The following is a 25,440-nucleotide window of genomic DNA, read 5'->3' on the forward strand; positions in this document are numbered from 1 at the left end:
CCCCACATGCAACAACAGTAGGCCTGCTGCTCCATCCTCTGCGCTGTGAACCTGGGTGTCCTCTGTCCTCTCGGTCGTGGCGGCGCAGGGGTTAACCGTGTCTCCTCCCTCCTCTGCTGGCCAGACGGTGACGAGCTCAGGTGATAGTTCACCGTGCGCAACTGACGGTGCAGACCCCGGGCATCACCCAGCATCACACAAATGTGGGTGGGGTCGCTTTGATGCGCAAACCAGACAGCAATGTGTGCTCCACGGCGAATGCCCAAAGTCCGCGTAAACTTCCAGTGAGGAGAACAAATAGCCTGCGGGAGGAGAAGAGAGGGGGAGGCGTGGGGGCTCTACTTCCTTGTAGTCTCACGGGCAAACGACTGGTGAGATATTGCATAAAAGCTAGAAGGAGGAATAACCCTGACTGGACAGAAACTCAGAGGGTACAGGGCGAGGAGCGCTCGCAAGTCTTCGAGTCGTGAGTAGGACATTTATCAGCACGTTTATCTAGTCTTTCTGTGCACCTTTCCTCCCCTCGCAGCATCCCGCTACCCTGCCGTCATGGCATGGCCCTGCATTACGCGTGCTTGCTGCATCAACCGCTTCTGGACTGAGCTGGACAAAGCGGACATCGCGGTGCCTTTGGTTTTCACCAAATACTCGGATGTGGCCGACGTGCAGCATCTCCCGCATCACCCGCAGCCCAGGCAGAAGAGGGCCGGCGCCATCGCCATAGAAACCCAGCCGCATCACGGCGAGCAGGAGGCAGGGAAGGCACCGCCCGCGACGGGTGCCGCAGCGGGCAAAGATGGCTCTAATGCGTCCGTCATGCGCCAAGACTTCAAGGCGTGGAGAGTGCGCCCCGAGCCCAGCTGCAAGCCCCGGAACGAGTACCAGCGCTCCGCGGCCCCGTTCAACAACGAAACTCAGTATCAGAAGGACTACAAGCCCTGGCCTATACCGAGGAAACACGACCACCCCTGGATCCCCAAACCGAGCCCCACCGGCGGGCCGGAGCGCAGCGCGGGCGGAGGCAAGCTGGAGCACGCTGCCGCCGAGGCCGAGAGCGGCGTGGAGAAGAGCGAGATCGAGGAGAAGCTGCAGGAGAAGGAGACCAAGGAGGTGGCGAAGAAGAGCGTGAAGAGGGAAAAGTCGGCGGAGAGGAAAGCGGGTGAGAAGACGGAGGCGCAGATGGGCGCAGATGCGATCGCCGAGCAGAGGAAAGGCAGAGCAGCTGCAGACGCGCTGAACAGACAGATAAAGGAGGTGATGTCGACTTCCAGCAGCTACAGGTAAGAGAGGGACGCATCCTGCAGCAGCAGGGGGGGGAGACACGTGTTCATACATTCAAAGACCACTGGAATAAAAGTTCTGTGACTCTCTAATTCCTCTCAGTGCTGCATTCATGTGCCCTCTGTTACACAACATTTCAACTCTTCTGTGCCACCCTGCTCTGTCCAGTGATTCCATTTAGAGAACCATCAGAGGATATTTGGTATCTCTGGTTACAATCTCCAGTGATTTCCAAAGCAAACAGATAAAGGTTGCATCATTGATTTTCTGCTTTATCCTCCCTAAGAGTACTACCGAATCAATGCAGCAGGCCATGAATGAGTACAGCCAGTAAAAAGGGTCTTAGTGTAATCATGTGTCTTGGCGTGCGTGTGTCTCTGCACAGGCTTCCTCCGAATTGGATTAAGGATGCATAATGCATGCAAGTTAACAAGACTCACTGGCTTCTTCAGTCTGCCCCCGATGAAATATTCAAGTTGACATACAGTGTACCACTGCCCTAATTATTCTCTATTTTTTAATTTGTTAAAGATAAACTTATTACAGATGAACTTGACGGACACAAATTTAATGTTTAACCTAATTTGTACGCAATGAAACCACATTTTTATGACATACTTAAGGAAATGCCGGATAAATAATATGAGGAAGTTTTACAGAAACATTTAGGCAACCAGATAATTGTCAATACACAATTAGGTTTTATTTCAACTAAGAAGAAACAAAACAAAATTGATTTCACACTGCATTTAGATATATAACCATAAGACATTTTTTTTACAGGAGACCGATTATGTGCTTTCATTTTCTTCCTTTCCTTCAGCAGTTTATATTTGTTCTTGTGCATATAAAAGATCTTGAAAGTTCGAAAGGTCAAAGTCCACACCAACAGAAGCTCTTCTCTCCCACAAAAAAAAACACTGCTCCTGAAACGCCTCGCCTTTAAGTCTGTGACATAGTGACATCACACTACGTCACCATGTCACACATATTATAAAATGATTTTTTGGTTTGGCATGTAAGAATCAATTTAACAAAGGTGCTCTTTTATTTTATTAGCGCTGTTTAGTCAGACGTGTGTCAGCTGACCAATCAGAGTGGACTGGGTATTCAGGAGGCGTGGCCTTATAAAAACATTAGCTAAAACAGAGTGTGTCAGAGCTGCAGTACTGGGCAGTATGAGACAACTGATATATTTTTGGAGCACTAAAGCATCTAAACCTTATTTATTATAGTAACCCAAAACAAAATTATGAACCAGAAAATGGGCAGAGTATGTCTAATTTAATGTTTAACGCCAAGAAAAGTGTTACCACCTTTTAATCCATATTAAGTGAGTTTAAAAACACTCCATGCTGCCATGTCGAAGCTCACAGAGCTTTGGAAGTAAATCTTAAAGATCAAATTTTGACATGCTAAAAATAACATTTTGCCAATATGGAGAATTTAATAGGCCAACAGGATCCTGTGATATAAATCATGCACTCAGCAATAAACTGGCAGCTCTGCATTGTCTGGTGCTGAGCTACAGTCAACATGAGACATTATAAATGCAACAGCTAAAAAAAAAAAAAAAAAGTGTCTTCTCATTGTCCATATATGTCCAGTCCAATTTAGTCTTTCCAGGTTTGTAAGTGGACAACAGATTATATTAAACTGCACTCAGATCCCTGCTGATGTTGATGTGCATCATTGATGTGTCAGAACATAATTGGGACTACATTGTTTCTAAATTTCTTGTTAAATTGGTAATCCTATTCCTAAGTAATCCTAAATTGCAGCTGCACAATCCCTTTCTGTTTACCTTTTCCTAGGACTGAGTTCAAGGCGTATAAGGATGTGAAACCAGTCAAGCCCATCAAAGCTCCATCTCAGTATAAACCCCCGGCCGAGGAGACCAGCCTTGAAACCAGTTACAGCGCCACATACAAGGGGGAGCAGGTGAAGGTTAACCCCACCGACAACAAGGTGGTGGAGCGCAGGAGGATACGCAGCCTGTACAGCGAGCCCGGCAAGGAGCCTGCCAAGGTGAGAGGTCAACGCACAGATCCACTAATGTTAGCCCAGGTCTGTGAACTACTGCTACCACCATGAGTTTCCTTTAAGAACAGTGAATTATAGCCGTGTCTAAAACTTAATTAGCCCTGTTATAGCCAAGGTTTAGTGCTTTGTGATTAACGCACTGTTTGTCAGTTTGACTTTGTTTTGAAATTGAGCTCTTACTCACCGGACCCTCTCCTGCATAAATGTTTTTTATTTGACATGCCATCCATTGTTGTGGCCTGATGGCAGGTGATTTGTTTCTCTGACTTATTGAACACATAAAAATACAGCTTCATATTTGAAGTTTAAGATTTTCTTAAATCACACAATAAACACAAAAACACATTGTTATATCAGTCCATCATGCAGATAAATCAGTCGGTAAAATGTTTAAATAGCGAGTCTGTGTACATTTTTACTAAACAAATAATAATAACCCGATTGCCCAAATAAATGTTGTTAATGTACATTTCTGCAAACCACAGATATACTGAAATTTTACATTTCTTGATGTTCAATCTTCAAATTATGTTGTGCCAAAGGTGAACTAAGGGCCAAGCTGAAAACATCCAGTGGTTTCACACTTCTAAATGTTGAGAATGCGCTTACAATGTTCGCGCTTACAAACATCGAAGCTCTGTCTGGAACGGTGGTCTCTAGCTCGACAGTGGACTCTCACAGCTGTTTTAAACAGTGATGTCTTGCCTAGTCAAAAATACCCAGTGGTCTCTTGCAGGCAAGTATCCGCTACTGTGGTTTGCAGAAAAGTACAATGCCAACATTATTCTGGTGACTTTATGATGTGCAAATTTTACATACCAATATATATAGAATATTTATTGCATAATTTTGAAATGTTACACTTGTATCCCAACTTTGGATTATCATATAAAAAAAAAATCCTTTATTTGAAGATATTTTTAACATAGTTTGGTGTGTGCATGTTATCGACAGCTCAGACAGGAAATTGGTTAATCTTGTGTCTACAGTAGTGTGTTCATATGGCCACTCCCTCTCTCATTCTTATAGGACGTCTCAGAGACTGAGAGCAGTTCTGTTCTTAATCTGCTGTAGTCAGGTGTGTTCTCTGTTTCTTCTAGAAGGCATGGAGGCTGACCTCAAAATGATCAGACGCAAACGTGCATACTGTACCCACGCACACACACACACACACACACACACAGTATGCGCCTCGGCCAGTACGCGCCACAGTCACATGTTATCACCCAGCTGCCAGATGCAATCCTGCGAAAGGTATCCGCCACATCTTCACTGTTTGCCCACCTTTCAGCCTGCACCTCCCACCACTCTTTATGCAGCTTAGTGGTTTTTAAAAAAACTGACTGTGCATATTCTGTGGGTTTATGCAAGAGGGTGGATTCATTGATAAATGGAAGAAACAAAGAATCTGAGATGATATTACCAAGAATCAAAACTAAAGAGACCGATTCATTGCATCAGCGAAAGCCAAGAATAAAACCTTCTTCACATTTGATTAGTTTACATTTAAACAGATATGTGCTGTTTAGAGCTCTATTTTGGTGACGAGGCATGGTGCAAATTACAAGAGGCAAAATATGATTTTTTTTACATGTCTGCAGACAATTGGTTCAGCATCATTTTGACTGCGTACAAGTGGAGAGGCACAGCGGAGTATGTGCCAGTGGTAGCAGCAAGTGGTCTAGAACACCTTTGGTATCAGGACTTGGTAACACTTGTTTGCAGATGACATGATCCTTTACGCTGTTGGTGCTCACTGTTACCACAGTTTGCAGCTCAGTGTGACGCAGCTGTGTAGTTTTTATTACATTCTTCGAGTAAAATTAGAACGGGTTGAGTCTAATCTTATAGACTAGATTGCACTTTTATCATTTTTATGGTCATGAATAACACAGTCCCCTTCTGCAAATATTCCCCCTCATTTGAACTGGGCTAACTTACTTTGCACCACAGTCCTTTTACTCACAGAAATAGAGCCCTCCATGTTTACTGTCAGAAACAGCCTTTTTTTTCCACAAACATTTGTCATCCCTTACAATATACATGTTTTTAAGGTTTATTTATTCAGCAAAAGTTGAGCATGTTGGCAACTTTTTGCTGTGCACTAATTCATTTATACAACTTGAACTTCTGGGGACTTATCAAGAAGTCTTTCATTGTTGTGCAGAAAGAGCACCTACATTGTCCCAGTCGGTAAAGGAATTTCAATCAGCAATCCTCCAGTCACACGTCTGCTTTATAAACATATAGGTTTTGCCCCAATATTTATGGTTGGAAAATGTTCTTTAAAGCGTAGGACTAACATCATGTACTAATATAAGCCATATATGTTATGCGTTCTTTTAAAGTTGATTTTTATGGAAAAAATGCACGAACCACTGTTCTATAAAAGGAAAGGCACAAATACACCTTTTGTGCTGTGTTTTTTTTTCTTTTCTCTTCATTGCACTAACCACATAAAGCAAATATCACCGAAATCTTATGGTGTCATTTGCCTGTCATTATATTAAGTAACAGGAGAAAAAAAAGGTACGTATTGCATGATAAGATAGGACCTTGACATGATTTAAAGCCTCCATGAATTAAGCAAACATCTAAAGGAATAGTTTGACACACTTTTGAAATGTGCCTATTTGCTTTTTTGCAGAGAGTTTGATGTTACAATTGATACGTGTTGTTTGATATTAAGTTAACGCCAGCAGCTGATTATCTTAAATATTTAAATTTCTGAAGTCTTGCTGTCATGGGAAGGCTCCAGGAAGTCACTGCTCCCAGTCAGGAAGTAGTCCCCCAAAAAACACGTTTTTTTCCTTTAGACGGGATGGAGCTAGCCGTTTCCCTCTGTTTCCAGTCTTTGTGCTAAGCTAATAGGCTGCTGGCTGTAGCTTTCATATTTCACTGACAAACGTTGCAAGAAAGCAAATATGCCCATTTCCCAGATTATTAAACTATTGCTTTAACGTCAATCTAAGCTTGACTGACTATGTGTTTGTGAATTCAATCTCAGTACTTTCACCTCTCTTCTCTTCCAGGTGGATAAACCAGTGTCTCGCACCAAACCAAAAAAGACACCGACAAAAACAACAGGGAAGATGGTGAAAAAAACTAAAGAGAAGCAGATTGCCAGTTCCCAGTCAGCCAAGAAGAAGCCGTCTTCGGGCGCCGCAGAGCCCAAACCGGGCGGAGTCGTCGCCACAAAGAAGAGCAAAGAGATCAGCAACAGACTGGCCGAAGCTAAGCAGTAAAAAGTAGTTCACGTCTGCACCTTCGACCAAAGGCGACTCGACGAATGAGGCAAACTTCTTCCCTTTGGTTTCTTTTCCTGTTGTTTTTGCCGTCCTGTCATATATCGTTCACCTCTGAATGGGCACCAATGTTGAGCTTTTAGACTAATGCAAATGATTCCACTGTGCGCATGTGTGTGTGTGTGTGTGTGCGAGTGCGTGTATGTCAATGTGCGAAAGTACAGTGTGATGTGATTCCTTGTGTTTTGGTGCACTGAACCGCTTTATATTATTGAGCACATAATTTGCACATTATTTATATGAGTTCTGTTTGGCATCGAGCTATAATGGAAAAAAAAGAGAGCCATCAGTACACATATGCGTGTATGAAAGGGCATTTTTACCTTCGTCTGAATGGGTGACAATTCAGATCAATATTAAAATGATTGTAGAAAAACAAACGTCGAGGGGGGATGCTTTTTCTCTGAGAGGTCTTGTGAAAGTACGAAATCTGTTTTACGGTTGCGTTTCCTAGTTACAGTGCCTCCGCTGTATGGTCCTGGTTTTCATTTCATTGTTCTGGATGATATCTGGTTTCATCAGTTTGGTTGCTAAGGAACCAAATGAACTGTAATATAATTGCTACGGCTTGCATGCAGGACCCCTGTTTTTCGGTTGAGTAGCAACATTTTAGCAGACTATATTGTCACAGTCCCATTTTAGCTTGTAAATCGAGCCATTATAAAGATAAATGTATCGGGGCGAGAACCTTTTTCGAAATATAATGCATGTGTAGAAAATAGATTCTGGTCTCACCGAAAAAAGTACATACAGTAACAAAAATCATAGTCTAGTGGCTGTTAAAGCTCTGAAATAAAACACACACCAGCAATATGGTTTCACCCATAAACATGACTCTTGCAAATCTAACTGGAGATCCTTTGATTTAACAGGAATACTGCAGTTCAACGATGACTCAGTGTTTTGTGACATTGTGCTCCATCCTCTCCCTCTGAGCTGTGACGCTGTAACGCTAAAACAAAAGATGCACAGGCCTGTTAAAAGGAGAACTGACTCTGATCTCTCCAGGTGTTGAAAGACAAGGAATGGGCCAGGACTTGTAGTTCAGCTCTTTAAAAAATGCTGCTGTCTGAAAAAAAAAAAAATGCGCAAATCACCTCTGTTCAATGTGAGTGTGACATGTTTCTACTGAAAATGCCATCACACACCCCTTTCCCTCTCTGGTTGTGAACACAGTCATGCACCGTGATGCCCTTTAGCGCCAACATGGCTGCAGAGCGCGAGGGCCCGAGTCGAGCACTATACCCACCGTGAGTCTGCTTCCAGTTTTAGCTTCAGTGTGTGTATGTGTGAGTGTGAGAGCGACTTTTCCTTGTCTGACCTCTACAGCCTGCTGCCTGCTATAGCATCAAGTCTGACCCAACCACCAGACGTGCTGCTATGCACTCCGACACCCTGGTGCTATATCTCTCGTCTGGTTTGGACTGCGTGTGTGTTGTCAGACCGGAGTGAAATGATGATATGACAGTGTCATACCGCTGCAGACATGTTGTGATATTGTGCTTGTATTCTCAGCTTGCTCCGAATGAACTCTGATTAAAATGATGATACAGAATCTCGTGTCATGACTTATTGTATCCTTTGTGTCGGACATTAGTGTTTCATAAGTGTATTTTGTAAACTGGGTAACAGTATTTCACCTCCACACTCTGACAAAATATTACTTTTTAGTAGTAGAAATGTTTAAAAAGTTAAATTAGAATATTTTTTTAAACAATTTGTATTGTATTTTATTTTTGTTTGATGTAAGAACATTTGACTACCCCAGTAATAGGAAGTAATTTACCTTTATTCAATACCTTCGCTATATTCTTGTAAATAGTGAAACATCAAGGCATGACATTGATAGCATAGTAACTATATTGCAGTTAACATAAAATGTAGAGGAAAAGGTGAAAAGTTTGTATTTGCAAAATGTCATTTATAAATGGATGTTTGCAGTTTTTTCGATATTTTCAACGATTTTGTTGTTAAATTTCAAAATGTACACAATTTGATGAAATGGTAGTTTATTATTGCCCCACCAAAAAAGAAAAACACATCGGTGTCCCATGAAAAGTTTATCGTTATTACAATGTTTTTCATGTTATAACAACACAAGGTCTTCACACTATGACAAGTATCTTTTCTTGTTGTAAGAATATACTATTTGTCTTGTTATAACATAAAACATTTCATGTATTAATGTGATAACTTACAACTTTAACTTGTAATTTGAATATTTCTTCAAAAACATAAAAATATGTTGTGATAACATGAAACATTTTATATTATAACAACAAATAATATATTAATAGTTTCTTGTCATAAAGGTGATACGGTTGTACTTCTTAATAATGTTAAATAGCTTTCTCATTTCTTTTTCTGGCTTGGCAGCAATATGCTTCCGTATTATGACCTAATCTTCTACCTACATTTATCTGCATCAGTAAAATATCACAAAATGAGCTGATACTTAAGGGTGCAACATGTGTGAATTTAAGCTTAAAACATTCAAACAATTAAAATCATAAACAGAATGTGAAGAAATCCTAGTTTTGACATTGTTTCAAAGACATTTATGAACTGTGGTGATGAGATATCTACTGAAGTTAGCGTGCTTACCAGCTAGCCCAGGCCTGAATATATCTTTCTCCCAGCAGTCCGAAGCTCCTGTGTGACTGGTACATTCATCTGGTCATCCAGCTAACTGAGCTAACATGCTAACAGTAGCTAGTACAGTCATGGGTGTATAAACAGGTTACAGTCTACAGTATCTGGTGGAATCCTGTTCACATTTGTTGGGAATATGAATTCACCAGTCAAACCCTTTCGTACAGTGTTCAGTACGTTTGGTACAAATGCAGCATCATGCTCACTGTGATGGTGTCATTCTGAAAGATAGATGGACACGTGTCACGCATGTATCTGCTTAAACATAAAAAGCATTACAAAATTTGGTTGGAAACTATATGGAAGTCATGTCCAAGCAAATTTGTCTCTAAATTCCAGTAGTCAAGCAAACTGAATTACTTCCTTTTTTTAATCTTAAATCATCACTGGTTTGTAACAATCTATTATATTCTTAGTGAATTCTGGGAAGTCATTTTCCAGGCCTGGATTCTGTCCCCACAGCTCCCCTAGAGGTCAAACTAAGTGCAGCATGAAAGGCGTTTTAGGGAGTGTGCATGTTGTGCCCTGAATGTTTCAATCCTAAAAAAAACTCAGCATGCATTTGGAGCCATTTACAGCATGTTTCTCTTAATGTGAGGCGTCATCAGTGCATCCTTCCCTCCTTGTTTTTTACAGTTCAGGGATCAAAACAAAGAGATGCACAATGGCCTCATCTCAAAACCAAACGCTCATACTAAAATGAAGCAAAGGTCAAACGGACAAGGAAAACATTATTTGCTCATATTTCAGTTCATTCACTTGCTTTTGCTTTTGGATGCTGGTGGTAATTTTCCTGTGAATCAGTCATCCTGACATAAAACTGCATGAATAATTCAGTTGTTATGGGCCCTTATGTTTGCAGAGCAGCATGAAATATTGAATAACAGATCAGCGATGGCACTGGAGCTGCCGAAGCACTGTCCCTTCTCTAAAAGACTTGTCTGGCTGATAACAGTCTCACCTACAAAGCTTATTATGTTGTGTTGAAAGGGAAGAATAGAGATCCCATACCCTTCGACTGTGTGTGAAATACTAAAAAGGAAAAAAGGAGTGTCATTTCTGTCATCTGTGGATGTAACTGTCATATAACATAAAGATTACAGTTTTAACCAAAAAAAGGCCTTTGGGTTTACCTTTTTATGTGTCTCCGATGTATAATATGAGAGGCCACAGAGGAGTTCCCAGTTTATGAGTCTGATCAGACTGTTCTTGGACAAACAAACGTGCCAGCCTGAGAGATATTTGGGTTAAAAAGGTACACAACAGCATAAATGGTTATTTTGATAACCTGCATTGTCGATATCAGTGCACAATATTGTTAGACTTGCACGCACCCTCATGAAAATATTATATTATTTGGACAGGCAGGACATGGTACAGTGTGGTGCTGATAGTCAGCATATAATGACCTCTAGTGGTGAAGATCCACTGCTGCCATTGCATCAATGATGAAAAGTAAGGAGGCTGCAGGAAGCCACAGTGGGGATGGTTGTGTTGCTGTCTGCATCAAGGATGGGGTGGATGGATGGATGATGTTTTCCACATGAAAAGGAAATATAACAAACAAAATAATACAAATCACAACACTAGGTTAAACCAGCGATTGAATTGATAAGGTAAACCATGTCATCACACCACAGTCTTGGCATGTATTTAGGCTCCCTTCTCAGGCCTTCCTGAAATTAGAAGTCTAATATGAATACAAATAATCATTAAGATAATTGATCGAATAGCTTTTAACCAAATAAAGTAAGATGTTCAAGTCGTTATGTAAGCTTATGTTTCTCCCACCAGAACTCAACAATGCAAGGAATATTTTAATAACAGGTCTAACAAACCTACACTGTAAATTTTAAAAATTTACTTATCTTTATAAAGGTCAGAAAACCAATTACCACAGAATCATTAAGTGAAGTAGAGTAGACTATTAAATTTAAATTGTATTAGCTAAAAAGTTTTAACAACTTAAAATTAGTAGTCTGCTTTACTTGGTAATTTTGAGGTTATCCTCAAAGTAAGATCACACCAATTATTAATGATAACAACAACAACCTAATATCATCCAACTGAATTTAAACAGTTCGCAGAGTTTCAAATGTGTCTCCAAATAAACCTGAATACACATTTTACATGCTCCAGTTTTTTGTTGATGCACTCCTGAACAAAATGTGGCGGTATGTTCTTCTACTCACTCGGTGTTTTGAAAAAAGAAAAAAAACAGACGAAGAAGAACAACTTCCGCTTCGGGCTCTCACTGACCGGAAATAAACAAACTGAGACAAGCTGAGAGGAGGGAAGAGATAACAGAGCTGCTGCAGCAGGTGACAGTAAGACCCGTAAGAAACATTTACAAGCGTCTGAAACATTCCTGTGTTTGTACAGCTTCTCTGTTTAAATGTTAAATATCTATCATGTTCAACGGTTAAAACAATGTTAATAAACGTTTGCTGTTTAGGACAAAAAGAGAGGTTTGACAGGTTTAGCGGGAGCTAGACTGTTAGCCAAAATACTAACTTTTCTATGAACACAACACACTAAGCTACATATAAACTAGTGCTAGTTTCTTGGTTCGTTAAGTCGTAAAATATTGTAAGTGTTGTGTTGGTAATTTAACTCTCAGACAGAAATATAGACTAGTAGTCTGTGGTAGATAATCAGCTAACCTGAGCTAACATCGGTTAAAATATTTAATTTCTAGTCAGTGAAACGGCTTCTTAGCTGAGGTATTTTAGTCCATAGTTTAATTTATGTGTCTGTTTAAATGTCTTTTTCTGTATGTGCTGATGTGCAGGTGGTCTGGATTGTGTGAGCAGCACACACTGCTCTCCACCATGATGACAACGAAGAGACTGGACAACTTCGAGGTGGCCTGTGAGTGGGATTCATGCGACTTCAAGGGCCACACCATGGAGGAGCTGAGCGATCACATGTCCCTGCATCTAAAGGACTACCTGGGAGACAACGATGCCTTAGAGGAGCTGGGTGAGTGAGGAGGCTGGGAGGTGTTCCTGAAAGCAATAGGCAAGGTCATTCATGTTGTCAGTTCATCTCAATGAGATCAAGATCTGTTTTGCACTGGAGACCTTACACTAGAAGACAGCAGCCTCAGAAACAATCACAGAAATCTCTACAACTTCAGATGTCCAGGGTAAAATGTGGGGTTTTGAGATGTAGCTAATCGCAGGAACTCATTTTTAAATGTGACACACAGCTGCACTTTTAGTAAGAGATGTTTAAGAGATGTAACTGCGTAGTTTTCCTCTTAATGGTGTTTTTCTGAGAACTGTTTCATTATAGAGAATATGTAATGAAAAGCAAGGTGCAGTTGTAAAGTGTCACAGTAACAGTTTAGATGTGATGCTGAAGGCAACCTACTTGAAAAGTGCATCAGTTTTATTTAAAAAGCTGTACAAAACCTGCAGTCCTTTCTTTATTGCAACAACTCTTCCTTCTCTTTGTTTAGATGAGTTTGCTTGTCTCTGGAATGGATGTGAATTTCTATCCATGGGAAGCCTCGCAGAGCTGGAGGTCCATGCTTACTTCCACAACTATCACGGTAAGCTCAAGTTCATTGGGTCACAGCTGCTCAAGTCCCGTCCTGATCTGCCCAGCTGCAACCAAGGCGTCCACAGCAACAACCTGGTGCCCGAAGGATCAGACGGATACGTTTGCCAGTGGGAGCACTGTGATGTAGGTATTTTTAGTTCAGTCATTGGTCATCAAATGAGTTACTGCAGCATTTTTGTCAAATTGATATTTATATCTCTTTTCACAGAGTACATTCAACAATCCTGAGTGGTTCTACCGACATGTTGACAATCATGTTGAAAGTGCTGAGCCACAGTCTCTCCCACAACAACAGCAGGCTCTCTTCTGCCACTGGACAGGTATGACTGAGCAAAGACGAGCTTAAAGATGTTCTTTGTTATAGTGTTATCTATATTTCATGTTTCTGTTACAGGCTGCGATGCTTTCTTCAAGATCAGGTATCGTCTGAGAGAACACATGCGTAGCCACACTCAGGAGAGACTCGTAGCCTGTCCCACGTGTGGCAGCATGTTCTCTAGCAACACGAAGCTGTTTGACCACCTTCACAGGCAGGCCGAGCCAGTCGGTGAGACGAACTCTTTGGTTTGCATAATTTCTGTGTTGAAGGTCTATCGTAAATACTGACCTTGTTACATTCACGTTTCCTTTGAACAGAGTCGCTGGTTTGTGAACACTGTGGCAAAGCTTTTTCCAGCGAGAGACTTTTGAGGGATCACGTTCGTCAGCACGGTAATCGATTTTCGTTTGATGATTAAGTTATTTCCAATCATTCTCATGTAAATGATTTGTTTTATAGAAATGTTGTAAGTATAAGGTTATATCATGTGAAGGTCTTCATCATGTTATCATGCTCATATTGTCATAGAGTTAGTCTGATTTCCAATGTCTTGTTCTATGGATTGACTAGACAATAATTAAATGTAATCTGCAAACAAGAAGTAGGATCATTGATGGCCTGAGCTGTTAATGAGCCATTTCTCACTCACTTTGTTTGATTTTTTCTTGTCTTCCTGTCTTTTACTCTCAGTGAATCAGGTGAAGTGTCCCTTCTGTGACATGACCTGCACCACTTTGGCAGCTCTAAAGATCCACATCAGGTTCCGCCACTGTGATGAGCGGCCCTTCCCATGTGACTTCTGTGACAAGAGGTAGACCTTCAAAACTGCCGATTAGATGTCCCGTTGACAACATCTGTACATTGGCAAAATCGGGGCTGAGGAATACTTTATCCGTAAAACATCTTCAAAGTGATTTATCATGAAAAGGAACAAATTAAAGGGAGAAAATAGAAGAGATGGACAACACATTGTTTTCAGTCCAGATAGCCTCTGAAATCATTGTTCCACAAACAGGGTCTTTACCTTTATACGTACAGCCTTTATAGAGGAGTCTCCTTATCTTAACCTTTTCCTTCAGATTACCAAACAGTGGAAAAACCTTTAAGTAACTAATTAATTCAACATTTTGTATTAATTTTCATGTGATTTTAAGGGTCACTAGGGTTTTACTTGTGTGTAAGTAGTATTTTAAAAAAGTAGTATATTTCTGTGTTGGACTCATATCAGCATCATAAAATCATGTTTTTTTTTTGAGCACAGATTTAAAAACCAGCGCGATCTACAAAAGCACACAGAGGTTCACAACGAGGGCACCGTGTATCACTGCACAGTGGAGGGTTGTGATTATTCCTGTCACACTTTCCAAACTATGAGCCACCACTTCAAGAGGGTGCACGAGGTTCGTCCGCACCAACATAAATTGTATAATCTCTTTAGCTCATCACTACAACCTGCTGTTACCTTGGTGAAAGTTATGATGATGAGGCTTTTTTGTTGTTAACAACATCAGATAATATGTTTTACAGGTCGGGGGACAGTCCAAATATAAATGCCATCTCTGTGATAAGGTGTTCTCCTGGTGTTACACTCTCACACTCCACCTTCGCAAGAAGCACGAGCTGAAGTGGCCCTCTGGACACTCCCGCTTTAGGTTTGTCACGACAGCCAGTCGCCACCGAAACAACCAAATCATAAATCCACTCCGGTGTAATTAAAGATACTATAAAAACAAGTAGAAATTAATATTTAATGCATGGCGACTTTCTTCACAGATACAGGAAAGATGTAGATGGCTTCCTCAAAGTCAACATGGTGCGGTTTGAGACCGTGGAGGTGACGAAGGAGATCATGAAGAACATGGCCAAAAAGCCGCAGAGCCTTCGGAAAAGTCAGAGAACAAGCAGTCGAAATAAGAGGGCTGAGATCACACCAGAGAGCAGCCGGAGCTCCCCCGCGGGATCGTCCTCGCCCTCGTCCAGCTCCTCCTCCTCATACTCCTCGGAGCTCTCTGGATGCGAGGACGTTTCGTCTCAGCCCAGCCCCAGAGGCAGTGACTCTCCTGTTTACTGTGTGATGAGCACCATCCCTCACATTGAGGAGGAGCCTGGAGGTTTGTCCCAGGAGGACTGTGATGTTAGTGGCACTTCCGGGGCAGTTCAGGCCCTAACCGAGGTTGCGAGAGGCCTCGGGATGGATGTGGTTTGATTCCTCCACGATGCACTGCACCATGCATCCATTGCAGGCTCTCATGTAGCTCTTATGCGATTAAATTGGTTTGCCTGTTGCAGCGTATTCTGCTGCGGCGCTGTCATTAACTGAAGCCTTCTCCTGGTCTCCAGTGTTGTTGGAGTGGTGTTACGCTGAGATCACTTCACCGGTTTCAGAGACCACGCTAACATTTTAGCAGTTCTGATGCTTCATCGTAGCTTTGTGACGTGTCTCGTTACAGAGACTGCCTGTAAAATATTTTTACAGCAGAGTCAGCGCTTAGATATGGGTTTTTTTTAAATGCGGGTAAAACTGCTGAAAATAGCCAATCATTTTTTCCCCCATTGGTAGTAGACGGGTTTACGTCTATTTTTTCTTTTCCTGGTGTGTCCCGTTTGACGACACAAATGTGCTGTAAAACAGGGTACAGTAGGAAGCAGCATGGAGGCCTTTTTAATGTCTTTGACTTCAGTCTCTTTCAAACTCTGTGCCGACTGAATGATGTTCAAGCACCGCAAGAGCAGAGGTGGATAAAAAAACATTGACGCACCAACGTCCCCAACTCCAACTTACATTGTAGCATCACACTGGAAAACGGCCAGAGATTTGCGTCTCCATCCAGTTGTCACGTTTCCACCACTGCTGATTGGAGCTAGTTGATAAAAACCTTTGAACACTGCGGAGTAATTTAACCTGGGCATGAATGCTGATTGTACACTTTCCAACAGAAGACAAAAGCCAGATGTTAGTTGTTTTTTTCTTCCTGTATGAAAGGTTTAGAGGTTCATGTTTCTGACCAAAAGTTAAGTTCAAGCACTACAAAGCCAGATGTGTGAAATGTTGTGATTTACACACAGTGTTCCATTTTCTGTGATATTTTCCATGATGGTGCCTGATGAAGGATTTCAGAAGACATTATTTTTTATTGCAGCCTTGAATGTTGCTTAATTTTATTGTTATACATTTTAAATACATTTTTTATACAAAAGTAAAGCTTTCTTGTTTGTTTATTCGGTCGGACTTGTGGCGTGGCTGTAGGGATTTTAATGTTGTAAGGTCAGTTGGTTGGTCAATCAGCAATAGTAGAAAGTAACTAAGTACTGTACCAAGGTAAGCGCCACCAGCAGGTTGAAAAAGAAGATTTTTTTTCCCATACATAATTACGAGATTATCTAAACGGCATTCCTTTCAACCTCAAATGTACTCAGTGTTCATTGCTAATCGACAAATGTTAGCATGCTAATGTGCTAAACGAAGATGGTGAACACAGTAGACAATGAACCTGCTAAACATGCAGCATTGTCATTGTGAGCATGTAAGCATGCTGATGATAGCGTTTCACTCAAAGCGCCACTGTAACTAAATCCTATGGAAGCCCATTCCTGCCAGGTAAAGAAAAAAATAAAATAAATGAAAACTTGATTAAAAACAAAAACATCCCATAGATCATAATGATGAGATAAAAAGTTGAAATGATCAGATAAATGGTCATTATTTTAGGATAGCATGTCAAAACATTTGCATTTCCTGTGAAAATACAGTGTGGATGCTGACAGCTGAAGTGATTTGGGAAAAACTGCTGAATGTACTGGAAAACACTGATGGCCTGAAATGCATAAAACTATAAGAGTGAATGGTCGAGATTTTGCAGAAAAAGAAGAGTTTTTCAAAGGCTGAAAAGTAAAAGGATGAATGAGCTCAAAAAGCTGAAGATTTTGATAGCTGAATGGTTTCTCTAGCTGAAAATTAGCTAAATTAGTAGCAGAACCAAAGTTGAAAATGTCCCCATAAATGTCAGTGGTCAAGATCTTACTGAAAAAGAAGAATTTTTCAAAAGCTGAATTATTCAACCAAAGAACCAAAGTTGTCCCCGTAAGAATGAATGGGAAAATCAAAATTGGCCTTCCATTTAACACGGCCCTCACAGAGCTGCTGGCATGGCTGTATGGTCCTTATCTCGTAAGGTGACCACATCAAGTCTGTACACGGCTGCATCCGATTTTTTAAACTCAACATTTTAAAACTTCTTACTCCTCCGAACATGAGCATCGGCGTCATCTGACCATATAAAAAATGAGCAAGCACATCGTCTTAATATTTTTAATCAAATAACTGATTTAACAAGGGAGTCATTACAGCGTAGGCTTCACTGCACAGTCGCCAAAATCCATCTGAGAAATTGATCTAATGAAAGCTGTTCTAGTGCAAATAGTATCTTTGTTTTTTTTATTTGTTGGACAGAGTTCTGTTGAATTCATATCCAGACCAGAGTCACCAATGAACTAGTGAACCTAACAGACATACTGTAAAATCAGTGATCGCTGTAATAGGAGCAGCTGCTCTTGTTTCTGTCAGGCAGACTCCAGGGGAGACTCAGGGCTCCAGGTAGGACGCTGCCAGAAAGCCGGGATGAGTGAGCTGATATCTGCAGCCTTGGAGTTGAGAGTTCTCCTGACGTGAGTGTAGAAACTCCCTCCCTCTGAGGTCAAGTGTCTCCTGCTGCCTCAAAGAAAGGGGCAGGTAAAGAGGTGGCGTACAGAAGCCATGAAGAGTCTCTCTTTGCCTCTGTGCTACAAGAGGAATCATGATTGACTTGCAGGTATTCGCTGAGCAGTCTTTCAGGGCGTTTTGTCTGGAGTGGAGATCCCACACCGGCTCCCATGAAGCAGCGTGGTAAGGATGCATTTCAGCTCCTGGATAAGGAGTTCTGGTAACGTTGGACACAGGATACAGCACATACAAATCACTTCTGTGTTGCGCTTGTACGGGCTGTGAGTGTGGATGTGAGGAATTGAACTGGTCGTTTATATATTCCTGCTTCGCCCTCTTTATTCTAACGAAGCTGTCGCCTTCAAGTGACCTTTTCCTGTTAAGCGAGTCGCTGTGTCTGCCGTCAGGTTCAGGGGTCACTGCCTGATCCCAGGAGATCAGAGACCTCTGATCTCTGAGAAGTAAATCCTTCGGCGTGGCGGTTAGTTGGCTCCTGTGTTGCTTCTCCGTCTCAGCGAGTTTCTCTCTCCAGTGCAGGTTCGGGGGCTTCTCTGGTTTCTCCCTCTGGGTTGGACAGCTGCAGCAAGGTGGAGATGTGTAAAGGTCAGAGGGGTAAGTTCTGTTGAAGTGGCTGAAGATCTTAGATGGTTTTCTTGAGTGTCCACATGGAAAATCTAAAAAAAAAATATTGGGTTTTAGTAATTTACACATATATGCACATATCCTACTGTTGCTAGATGTATTTTTCTAACTCTTCCAGTCTGAAACTCACCCAGATCTGGGTGTCTGCAGCAGCACTGGTCTGACTCCTTTTGTTGGCCTGAGTCAGGTGGAAGGCTGACAGGACTCTCAGGTGTCACGTCTCGATGGAGACTGCGGGGTTTCTGCTGTATTCTCTGTTAAAATATGGATCAAATTCAGTTTGCGAAGCACAAAATACTTAATCAGACACAGAATTGCGCAACTCAGAAGGACAAAATGTCCTAAAGGGTAGTTCCTCCAATTTCTACACATAAAAGTGTGTTGTTTTGGGGAGTACTACTGCGTATGTGAAAAAAAGTACAGTGACGTCTTTTGTCACTCCAGAGGAAGCTGCATGTAATCTGATGAACTGTCTCAAGTGATGTCACTCAGTGGCTAAGTTGCATTGTGGGAAGTGTAGGCACCATGTTTTGAAAAAGCAGTCCATTTCAGAGATATCACCTTTTTTTGTTCCTTTTCAAATCTGGTGCCTACATTACCCACAATGCCACTGAGTTACATCACTGGGGGAAATTTATCAGATTTCATGCCGCTTCCTCTGGGGCCACAAAAGACTTTATACTCCTTTTTTTCCCCATATGCAGTCGTACTCCCAAACACCTGTAAACACACTTTTACATGTTAAGTTGGTGGAGTTACCCTTTAAATCATAGAAATCTTTGGAGCTCATATGTGTTGCTCCTCAAAACTGCCATTGTAAGTGTTGTCTGTCAACCGATACCTTATTTAAACATGTCTGACTTCATGTATTGTGTGCTTATCAAAAAGATGTAAACTTGAAGATACACGAAGAATACAATCGTAATTTTAATAAATTTGTCACATTATGACTTCCTTATAAATAAACAACAAAAATCCACAAATCCAGTCTAAATTACTTCAGTTTCTGCCATAAAATGGCTCAAATGCAAAAGACTAAATCTGAATACTTTTTTGAATTCACAAGTTTCTGTCACTGAAAGCTTGATGCCGACATTACCTCGAGTTGTTTGTTGTAATAAATCCTCCATGCTATGAACACGTGTAAGGAACCCCATCTCCCTCGTTTCTGAAACAAAAACATAAAGACTGTCAGTTGATTCACTACGCTTTCCATCAATCATGATGGACATCAACTGTAGTATTAACATATTAGTTCTGATTGATGCGTGTTGGACTCACTGTTGGCCTGACGGACTTCTGTGTTCTGTGGAGGGCAGTGACTGGAGCAAAAGAGGGCTTGTCTGATCCTCTGAGAAGATGCATGTTTAACTGTAGCAGGAGGTGAAAGATTACGGCTAGATTATTCTCGGTGGCTGAGAGGCAGTTGAGTAAAAATGGGAGTAGAAGGGAACAAATATAGACCGTAAAGGAGATAACATTCGGGTCAGAGGTGGCGTGCAGTATTGTGACATGTCCTTACTTCACTCTCCTGTGTTCCTGCTGGAGCGGGCAGGGTGGTCAACGACTGGTGCAGGTAGGGAGTGAAGGCATGCTGGTGAGCGTGCTGATGCATGTGAAGATGTCGATGAAGCAGCCGGTGAATCTTGTGAAGTAAACTGCTGTGACAGGAGACGAGAAAGTGTTATTGTAGTTTCCCCGAGCAAGCTGGATGGTAAAAATCTAGAGATGGGGTTTACAAAGTCTTTTATACTAGCTGGCTGTCAGTCCCATTGTCTTAACCTTTAGTTGTTTGTTTGTTTTTGTTATACATTTTTGCAAATTAGCAGCATTAAAAGTATGCCAAATTAGCTATCAGCAGCTCCTGTTTGCAATGTAACCATTGATGTCCGAGCATAACTCACTAGATTACCTTGATACTGTAGAAACTTTAAAAGCTTGATGATTCTCAAGCAAGTTCTGCACTTATAAGGAGCATTTGTTTTTGAGGGTTGCGTGATGTGAAGTTTTTTTCAGCCGATATCAGCTAGTAACCGATAACTGCAAACTTCTTTTGGCCAGTACCGAAAAGACATCTTTACATTCTTGCATTTTTAAAGAGCAGATCAGAACCTTACATTTACACACACAATAGAGGGTAAAGAAAAGGTCAGGCTGAAGTGAGCAGAGATGTCTGAATGCACCTGTGGATTCATATTTATTGGCTTTTTTTCATTATCAGCTGGTAGCCTATGATATAAATATATATCATAAAGTATATCTTAGTCAGCATCTTAGTCTTTCTTTCCAATTTCAAAGCCGATTTACTACTTTTTATTTCTGATTGGCACTGAAGGGGCCAAAATCAGTGAGCCTTGCGTCTCTTCCTTTCTGTAAATCTGAAATTAACAATCAGTTTTAACAGAGACATTTTGCAACATAAACAAAACAGCAGACACAGCAGATAAAATGTCTCCATGTAACTCAGAGTGTAGTTGGTCGTACCGGCCTGCTGGCTGTCTTTCAGAGCTTTAGGAACTCTAATCAGTGGCTTTGCTCCACACATAAATGAAGCTGGAATGAGTTCAAACACTGTCTGAGGTCATCGTGGAGCAGTTCAGAGACACAACAGCATCAATTAGCGAACACTTAGACACTCATGTGTGTTTATTCATTTTTTTCTTTTGTCTTTTTTAACAATGCCAGCACATAAGCAATTTGTAAGAATGTAAAATTGTGAAAGCATTTAATTGTTTCCGGGCAGTTTGCCTTCCAAATCACATGCAAATGACAGCATCTTGTTAGACTGCATTACAGACTGTAATCCAATTGAGGCATTCAGTGCGCCAATCCATTTAAATTAATTTAGGATCCATCCGCTCCAAGGACACATGATTAGCAATGCTGTCAGTGAATGGGGAGCACTGAGAAGAGGCTGCTGTGATTTACTGTAATGTGTTTTAAATTAATTCACGTTTTAGGAAACGGACAGAAAACAGGACTTCTCTAAAGGAAACAGAGACACATTGAGACAATTTAAGCATCCGGCCTGCAAGAAAATAAAATAAACATTGGTGCTACAGGTTACATAAAACATTAATAAAAGTGCTTTTTTGTTGATTGATTGTTTTATCAATAGATTTTATATTTAGATAGTTGATCAGTTGTTTGATTTTTCAAGCAACTTTCTCTGGTTTCTGCTTAACAAATGTGAGGATTTGCTGCTTTTTTGGTTTGATATCAGTGTAAATTGAATATCTTTGTTTTTTGCATTGTTAGTCAGACAACCCAAGAAAGTTTAGGACACCACCGTGGAATTGTTTTTGGGTTTTTGGGTCATTTCATTTAGTTAACTGAGAAATAATCAGAAGGTTTCTCTCTGAAAAGAAAATCTTCACATTCTAAAGATGGATGAAATGAATAAAATGGAGTCGAATACAAACAAAACCCCTTTAACATGTTGTTGAATCAACACCTTTTGACAATTAAACATTTCAGAAGTTGTCAGACACAATACTTATAACAGGTCTGTGTTCATTAAGAGTAAATAATAATCAAAAATCCTACCCTGAGTTTCAGTTAACAGACTGGTGTTGATTGTTTGTGACAGACCAAATGTTTCTCTGAAGGATCTCTTTCCTGTTTCCGAGTATTTGCCTCCATCCGGCTGTTTGTGTCAGAGCTCCTTTAACGTCTCAGCAATCCGATAGCCTGATCCCTCCTTTCTCATAGCGACGAGATTAGCTGGAGGTTACACATCCTATGTTCTCTAAATTTCGTCCATGTCAGCTTGTCAAAGAAATCTCTTAATCTCATAAAGGAGCTGCCTGTTAGGAGAGTGAACGAGGCGTCAGAGGCTGCTCGGTGGGGTCGTCTCAGGGCAGGGAGAGCACCGTCACTCGCCTCCATCATCCGTCAGCTAACTCTTAATACTTAAAGGTGCATTATGTAGTTTAAAGGATTTTAATCAAAGGCGAAAAGATCTTTATTGTTATTTATTGACTTTTACATTTTTTTTTTACGTTTCTGTTTTCATGACAGAATAAACTGAACAAACAAATTGACCTTAAAGAACAACACAACTTCATACTGTTTTACTTTGTTTATATGTGGTGGACCCTGCCACCTTTCCAGCTTCGAACAGTGTTCTGGGGACCTTATTTTCCTCTGAGAACAGCTTGTTTATTCAGTTATGGACAAAATAAATATTTTAAATTCTGAGTTTGACCTACATATTGCACCTTTAAGAGTTTGGGTCGATGCTTTTTAGATTCTCAGTAGTTCTCAGGTGTCAGACGTCAACAGATTTGAACTTCTATTCAGCGCTTGCAACTAGTAGAAAAAACAAGAATTTAAAAATGCAGCCAACAATTCTGATAAACTGTCATTTTTATTAAAATGCATCGAAAAATTCACTGGTTCCAGCTTCTCAAAGGTTGATATTTTCTATTTTTCTTAGACTCAAATGATTAAAACTGAATATCTTTGGGTTTTAGACAAAACAAGGCATTAAGAGACAATCGCCTCGAGCTCTGGATACTGTTTGTGTCGCAACTTTTTCTCTAATACTTTACAGTTGTAAGATCAAACAATTAAGTAGATTACTTTGTAGATAAATGATTGATAATGAAATGGTACTTGCAACTCAGAAACGGTTTGAAAACCTTCGTAAACAGTCCTAAACTGATAAATTATTGCATATTGGACTAAAATCAGGGGAGAAAAAGTTAAAATCGGATGTTCTTTTTATACAAAAGACAATACAAACTAAAAATGGAAAAAAGAAATCCATAATCATGTTTCTTACCTGTGTCGACGTCCTGAAGTTTTGAGGCTTATTATCCAGCTTCTGTTTATCACCTGCAGAAGACTTCTTTAACGTCCTGTCCAACACAGTGACTGTGTTGATGCGGTCAGCTAACAGGGAGGAGAATCCCCTCTTCAGATCCTGAACGAGTGACTTCAGAGCAGCGGCGACCACCTGTTGCTGCGAGCCAGTGTCAGCTGTCTGCTGGCTCTGGTCAATTAGTGTGTGTTACTTACTGACACTGGGAAAGACCATTAACTACTCCTAATGGCTTTAAGTAATCCCATCAGCCCCCTAAACCCTTCTGAGTGAGTTTAGAGAAAGACAGCTTATGATGGTTTTCAAGTAGAAAGTTCAGAGACACAGTCAGACATACAAGTAGATGAATAAATATTTGACACTGGCTCTTAAAAGTTCATTTATGTTTTAAGGTGTGAGGTTTTCTTTGTTGTTATTTCTGGTATTTTTTAGGTGTTTTAATATGTTGAGCTCATTTGACTTCCATCCATCCATAATCCATTGTTTACATTATACCATCTGCACTGGAGGATTTATTTTTTCTACCACTTTTTTTGTATTTATGTTATGAACTCAATATGTTTTTATTTATAACATCGCTTTAACTTCTGTTCTCTGCTGAGAGTCTGCCCCTTGTTGCACTGAGCTCACCAGTTCACCTAAAAACACTCAAAGGATTCATCATAAATGGATGAAACACTGGAAATAATATTATTATTATTATTTCACACAGGCAGATTTTTTTGGTAACAACAGGTGATTTTAAACAGCCCTGATCGCCACATGGATCTGTGGATCTGCTGTATGGCTGCGACTTATTGATTCACTCCTCGTGTCGAAAGGACAGATGTTTATGTTTGCACAGACTCTCTCTCCACCTCTGTACAGTTTAGATGATTTGACCAAAAACTGATAAAACACACAAGAAACAAAGTCAAGATGAATTTGACTGAAAGCCTTTTCAAACAGAACATCTTAATATATTGCGATAACATCGCTACCATGAATTCTGTGGTGAAAATCTGACATCGTGACTGCACGATTTCAAGATCACCCATCAGACTGTGACTTTAGAACAGGAACTCTTTTTCTGTAAAGAAGAAAAAACATTTTTTTGGAGCATTGAGCAGCTCCTTCATTTCTTTTGTACACTGCTCTATGAGACACGAAGAACAAGTACACTCAGAAACAAAGAATTTCTTACACATGTTCAAAACCAGCTCAGGTAGAATCAGCTGTGGCAGAGGTGATGTTTGGTCTGTGCACACCGTTGTTATAAATCATACTGAACCCCTAAATCATTGTCATTTTGTTTTATTTGTAAGGAAGAAGGCCATGTTGGTAAACTATGAATAAAAAATGACCCGAATTCTAATTTGAGAAATGATCTGATGGTGATATAAAGCCACTGCCTTCACATGTTCCTGTGTCATAACACGCAGAAAGATGCTGTTAATGCTGTTGAGCAGAAACAACAGTTGGCTTTGTCACTTCTTCACTTTTAGGATGTTTGGAGACAGTGGATGACGTTCTCCGGTCGTGTTCTCTGCAGTATGTCTGTATGTATGTCATGCAAAGAAAACAATGGAAGTATTTAATCAGCACTTGTAAATCCTGCTCTTTTTGTCAAACAGGGGCCACTCGGCAGCCTGTGAGGTCACCGTGGAGCTCAACCCAGAAGCACAGATGGCACCAAACACCATCGGAGTGAGTAAATCCGCCTGCTGGCTCCCATCACATCGACTCCAGCTATAGCTCCAGTGTTTGGGTTTCCTGACGAAGTGCCTCTAATTATCTAGAGGGATTGTTTGAATTGTGTGATCTCACCCCCTAGCTCGCTGTCCTAAAAGGCCCCAGACAAATTAGGCTACCCTTCAATTGGATCCCATTAAGCAGAACATAAGACGGTGATTGGATGAGGCTTTGGGATGACATGTTGTCCTTAATTAGCTAATTCCATTCTCACTAACCATCCAAATCCTGTTAGTATGGGCAGGGTTAACGCTGCTGCTCCGTCGAGGAACAGCGTTCACTCCAGCCGCGAACCATTACCCTTTACAACCCGCAGTGCGCTCCTGAGCCAGGAGCGATTGGACAACTTGGAGCAGCGTCTTCAACAATGGACGCG

The 25,440-nt window shown here is 40.9% G+C and overlaps 3 protein-coding genes across 9 annotated transcripts; 2 read left to right on the forward strand and 1 right to left on the reverse strand.

Annotated features, from left to right (window-relative positions):
• Positions 1–9: 9 nt before the first annotated feature.
• map6b (microtubule-associated protein 6b) lies at positions 10–8,184 on the forward strand. Of its 3 annotated transcripts, none has more exons than XM_030402525.1 (4): positions 10–1,280; positions 3,096–3,348; positions 4,354–4,402; positions 6,357–6,478. In XM_030402525.1, the coding sequence occupies exons 1-3, from the start codon at positions 550–552 to the stop codon at positions 4,396–4,398; spliced, it is 1,029 nt and encodes a 342-aa protein (XP_030258385.1). In that variant the 5' UTR covers positions 10–549; the 3' UTR covers positions 4,399–4,402; positions 6,357–6,478. The 3 variants fall into 3 exon arrangements, with proteins under 3 accessions (XP_030258385.1, XP_030258396.1, XP_030258377.1); XM_030402536.1 differs by having other exon boundaries at positions 11–1,280; positions 3,096–3,309; XM_030402517.1 differs by lacking the exon at positions 4,354–4,402 and having other exon boundaries at positions 18–1,280; positions 3,096–3,309; positions 6,357–8,184.
• Positions 8,185–11,510: 3,326 nt separating this feature from the next.
• LOC115575869 (histone H4 transcription factor) lies at positions 11,511–16,369 on the forward strand. 3 transcript variants are annotated; one of them, XM_030408283.1, is made up of 10 exons: positions 11,511–11,602; positions 12,073–12,263; positions 12,745–12,971; positions 13,057–13,168; positions 13,243–13,395; positions 13,485–13,559; positions 13,858–13,978; positions 14,429–14,567; positions 14,695–14,819; positions 14,941–16,369. In XM_030408283.1, exons 2-10 carry the CDS (start codon positions 12,113–12,115, stop codon positions 15,371–15,373), a joined length of 1,536 nt encoding a protein of 511 aa, XP_030264143.1. In that variant the 5' UTR covers positions 11,511–11,602; positions 12,073–12,112; the 3' UTR covers positions 15,374–16,369. The 3 variants fall into 3 exon arrangements, with proteins under 3 accessions (XP_030264143.1, XP_030264134.1, XP_030264125.1); XM_030408274.1 differs by having other exon boundaries at positions 11,552–11,608; XM_030408265.1 differs by having other exon boundaries at positions 11,564–11,617.
• A 1,093-nt stretch (positions 16,370–17,462) lies between these two features.
• Positions 17,463–23,504, reverse strand: LOC115575883 (uncharacterized). 3 transcript variants are annotated; one of them, XM_030408302.1, is made up of 6 exons: positions 23,295–23,504; positions 20,031–20,166; positions 19,790–19,879; positions 19,608–19,676; positions 18,639–18,762; positions 17,463–18,540 (listed from the first exon to the last, which is right to left on the reverse strand). In XM_030408302.1, exons 2-6 carry the CDS (start codon positions 20,121–20,123, stop codon positions 17,750–17,752), a joined length of 1,167 nt encoding a protein of 388 aa, XP_030264162.1. In that variant the 5' UTR covers positions 20,124–20,166; positions 23,295–23,504; the 3' UTR covers positions 17,463–17,749. The 3 variants fall into 3 exon arrangements, with proteins under 3 accessions (XP_030264162.1, XP_030264155.1, XP_030264170.1); XM_030408295.1 differs by having other exon boundaries at positions 20,031–20,169; XM_030408310.1 differs by lacking the exon at positions 23,295–23,504 and adding an exon at positions 22,055–22,340.
• Positions 23,505–25,440: the final 1,936 nt, after the last annotated feature.

Source organism: Sparus aurata, chromosome 2 (genome assembly GCF_900880675.1).
Source record: "Sparus aurata chromosome 2, fSpaAur1.1, whole genome shotgun sequence".
In the NCBI taxonomy this organism is placed as follows: Eukaryota; Metazoa; Chordata; class Actinopteri; order Spariformes; family Sparidae; genus Sparus; species Sparus aurata.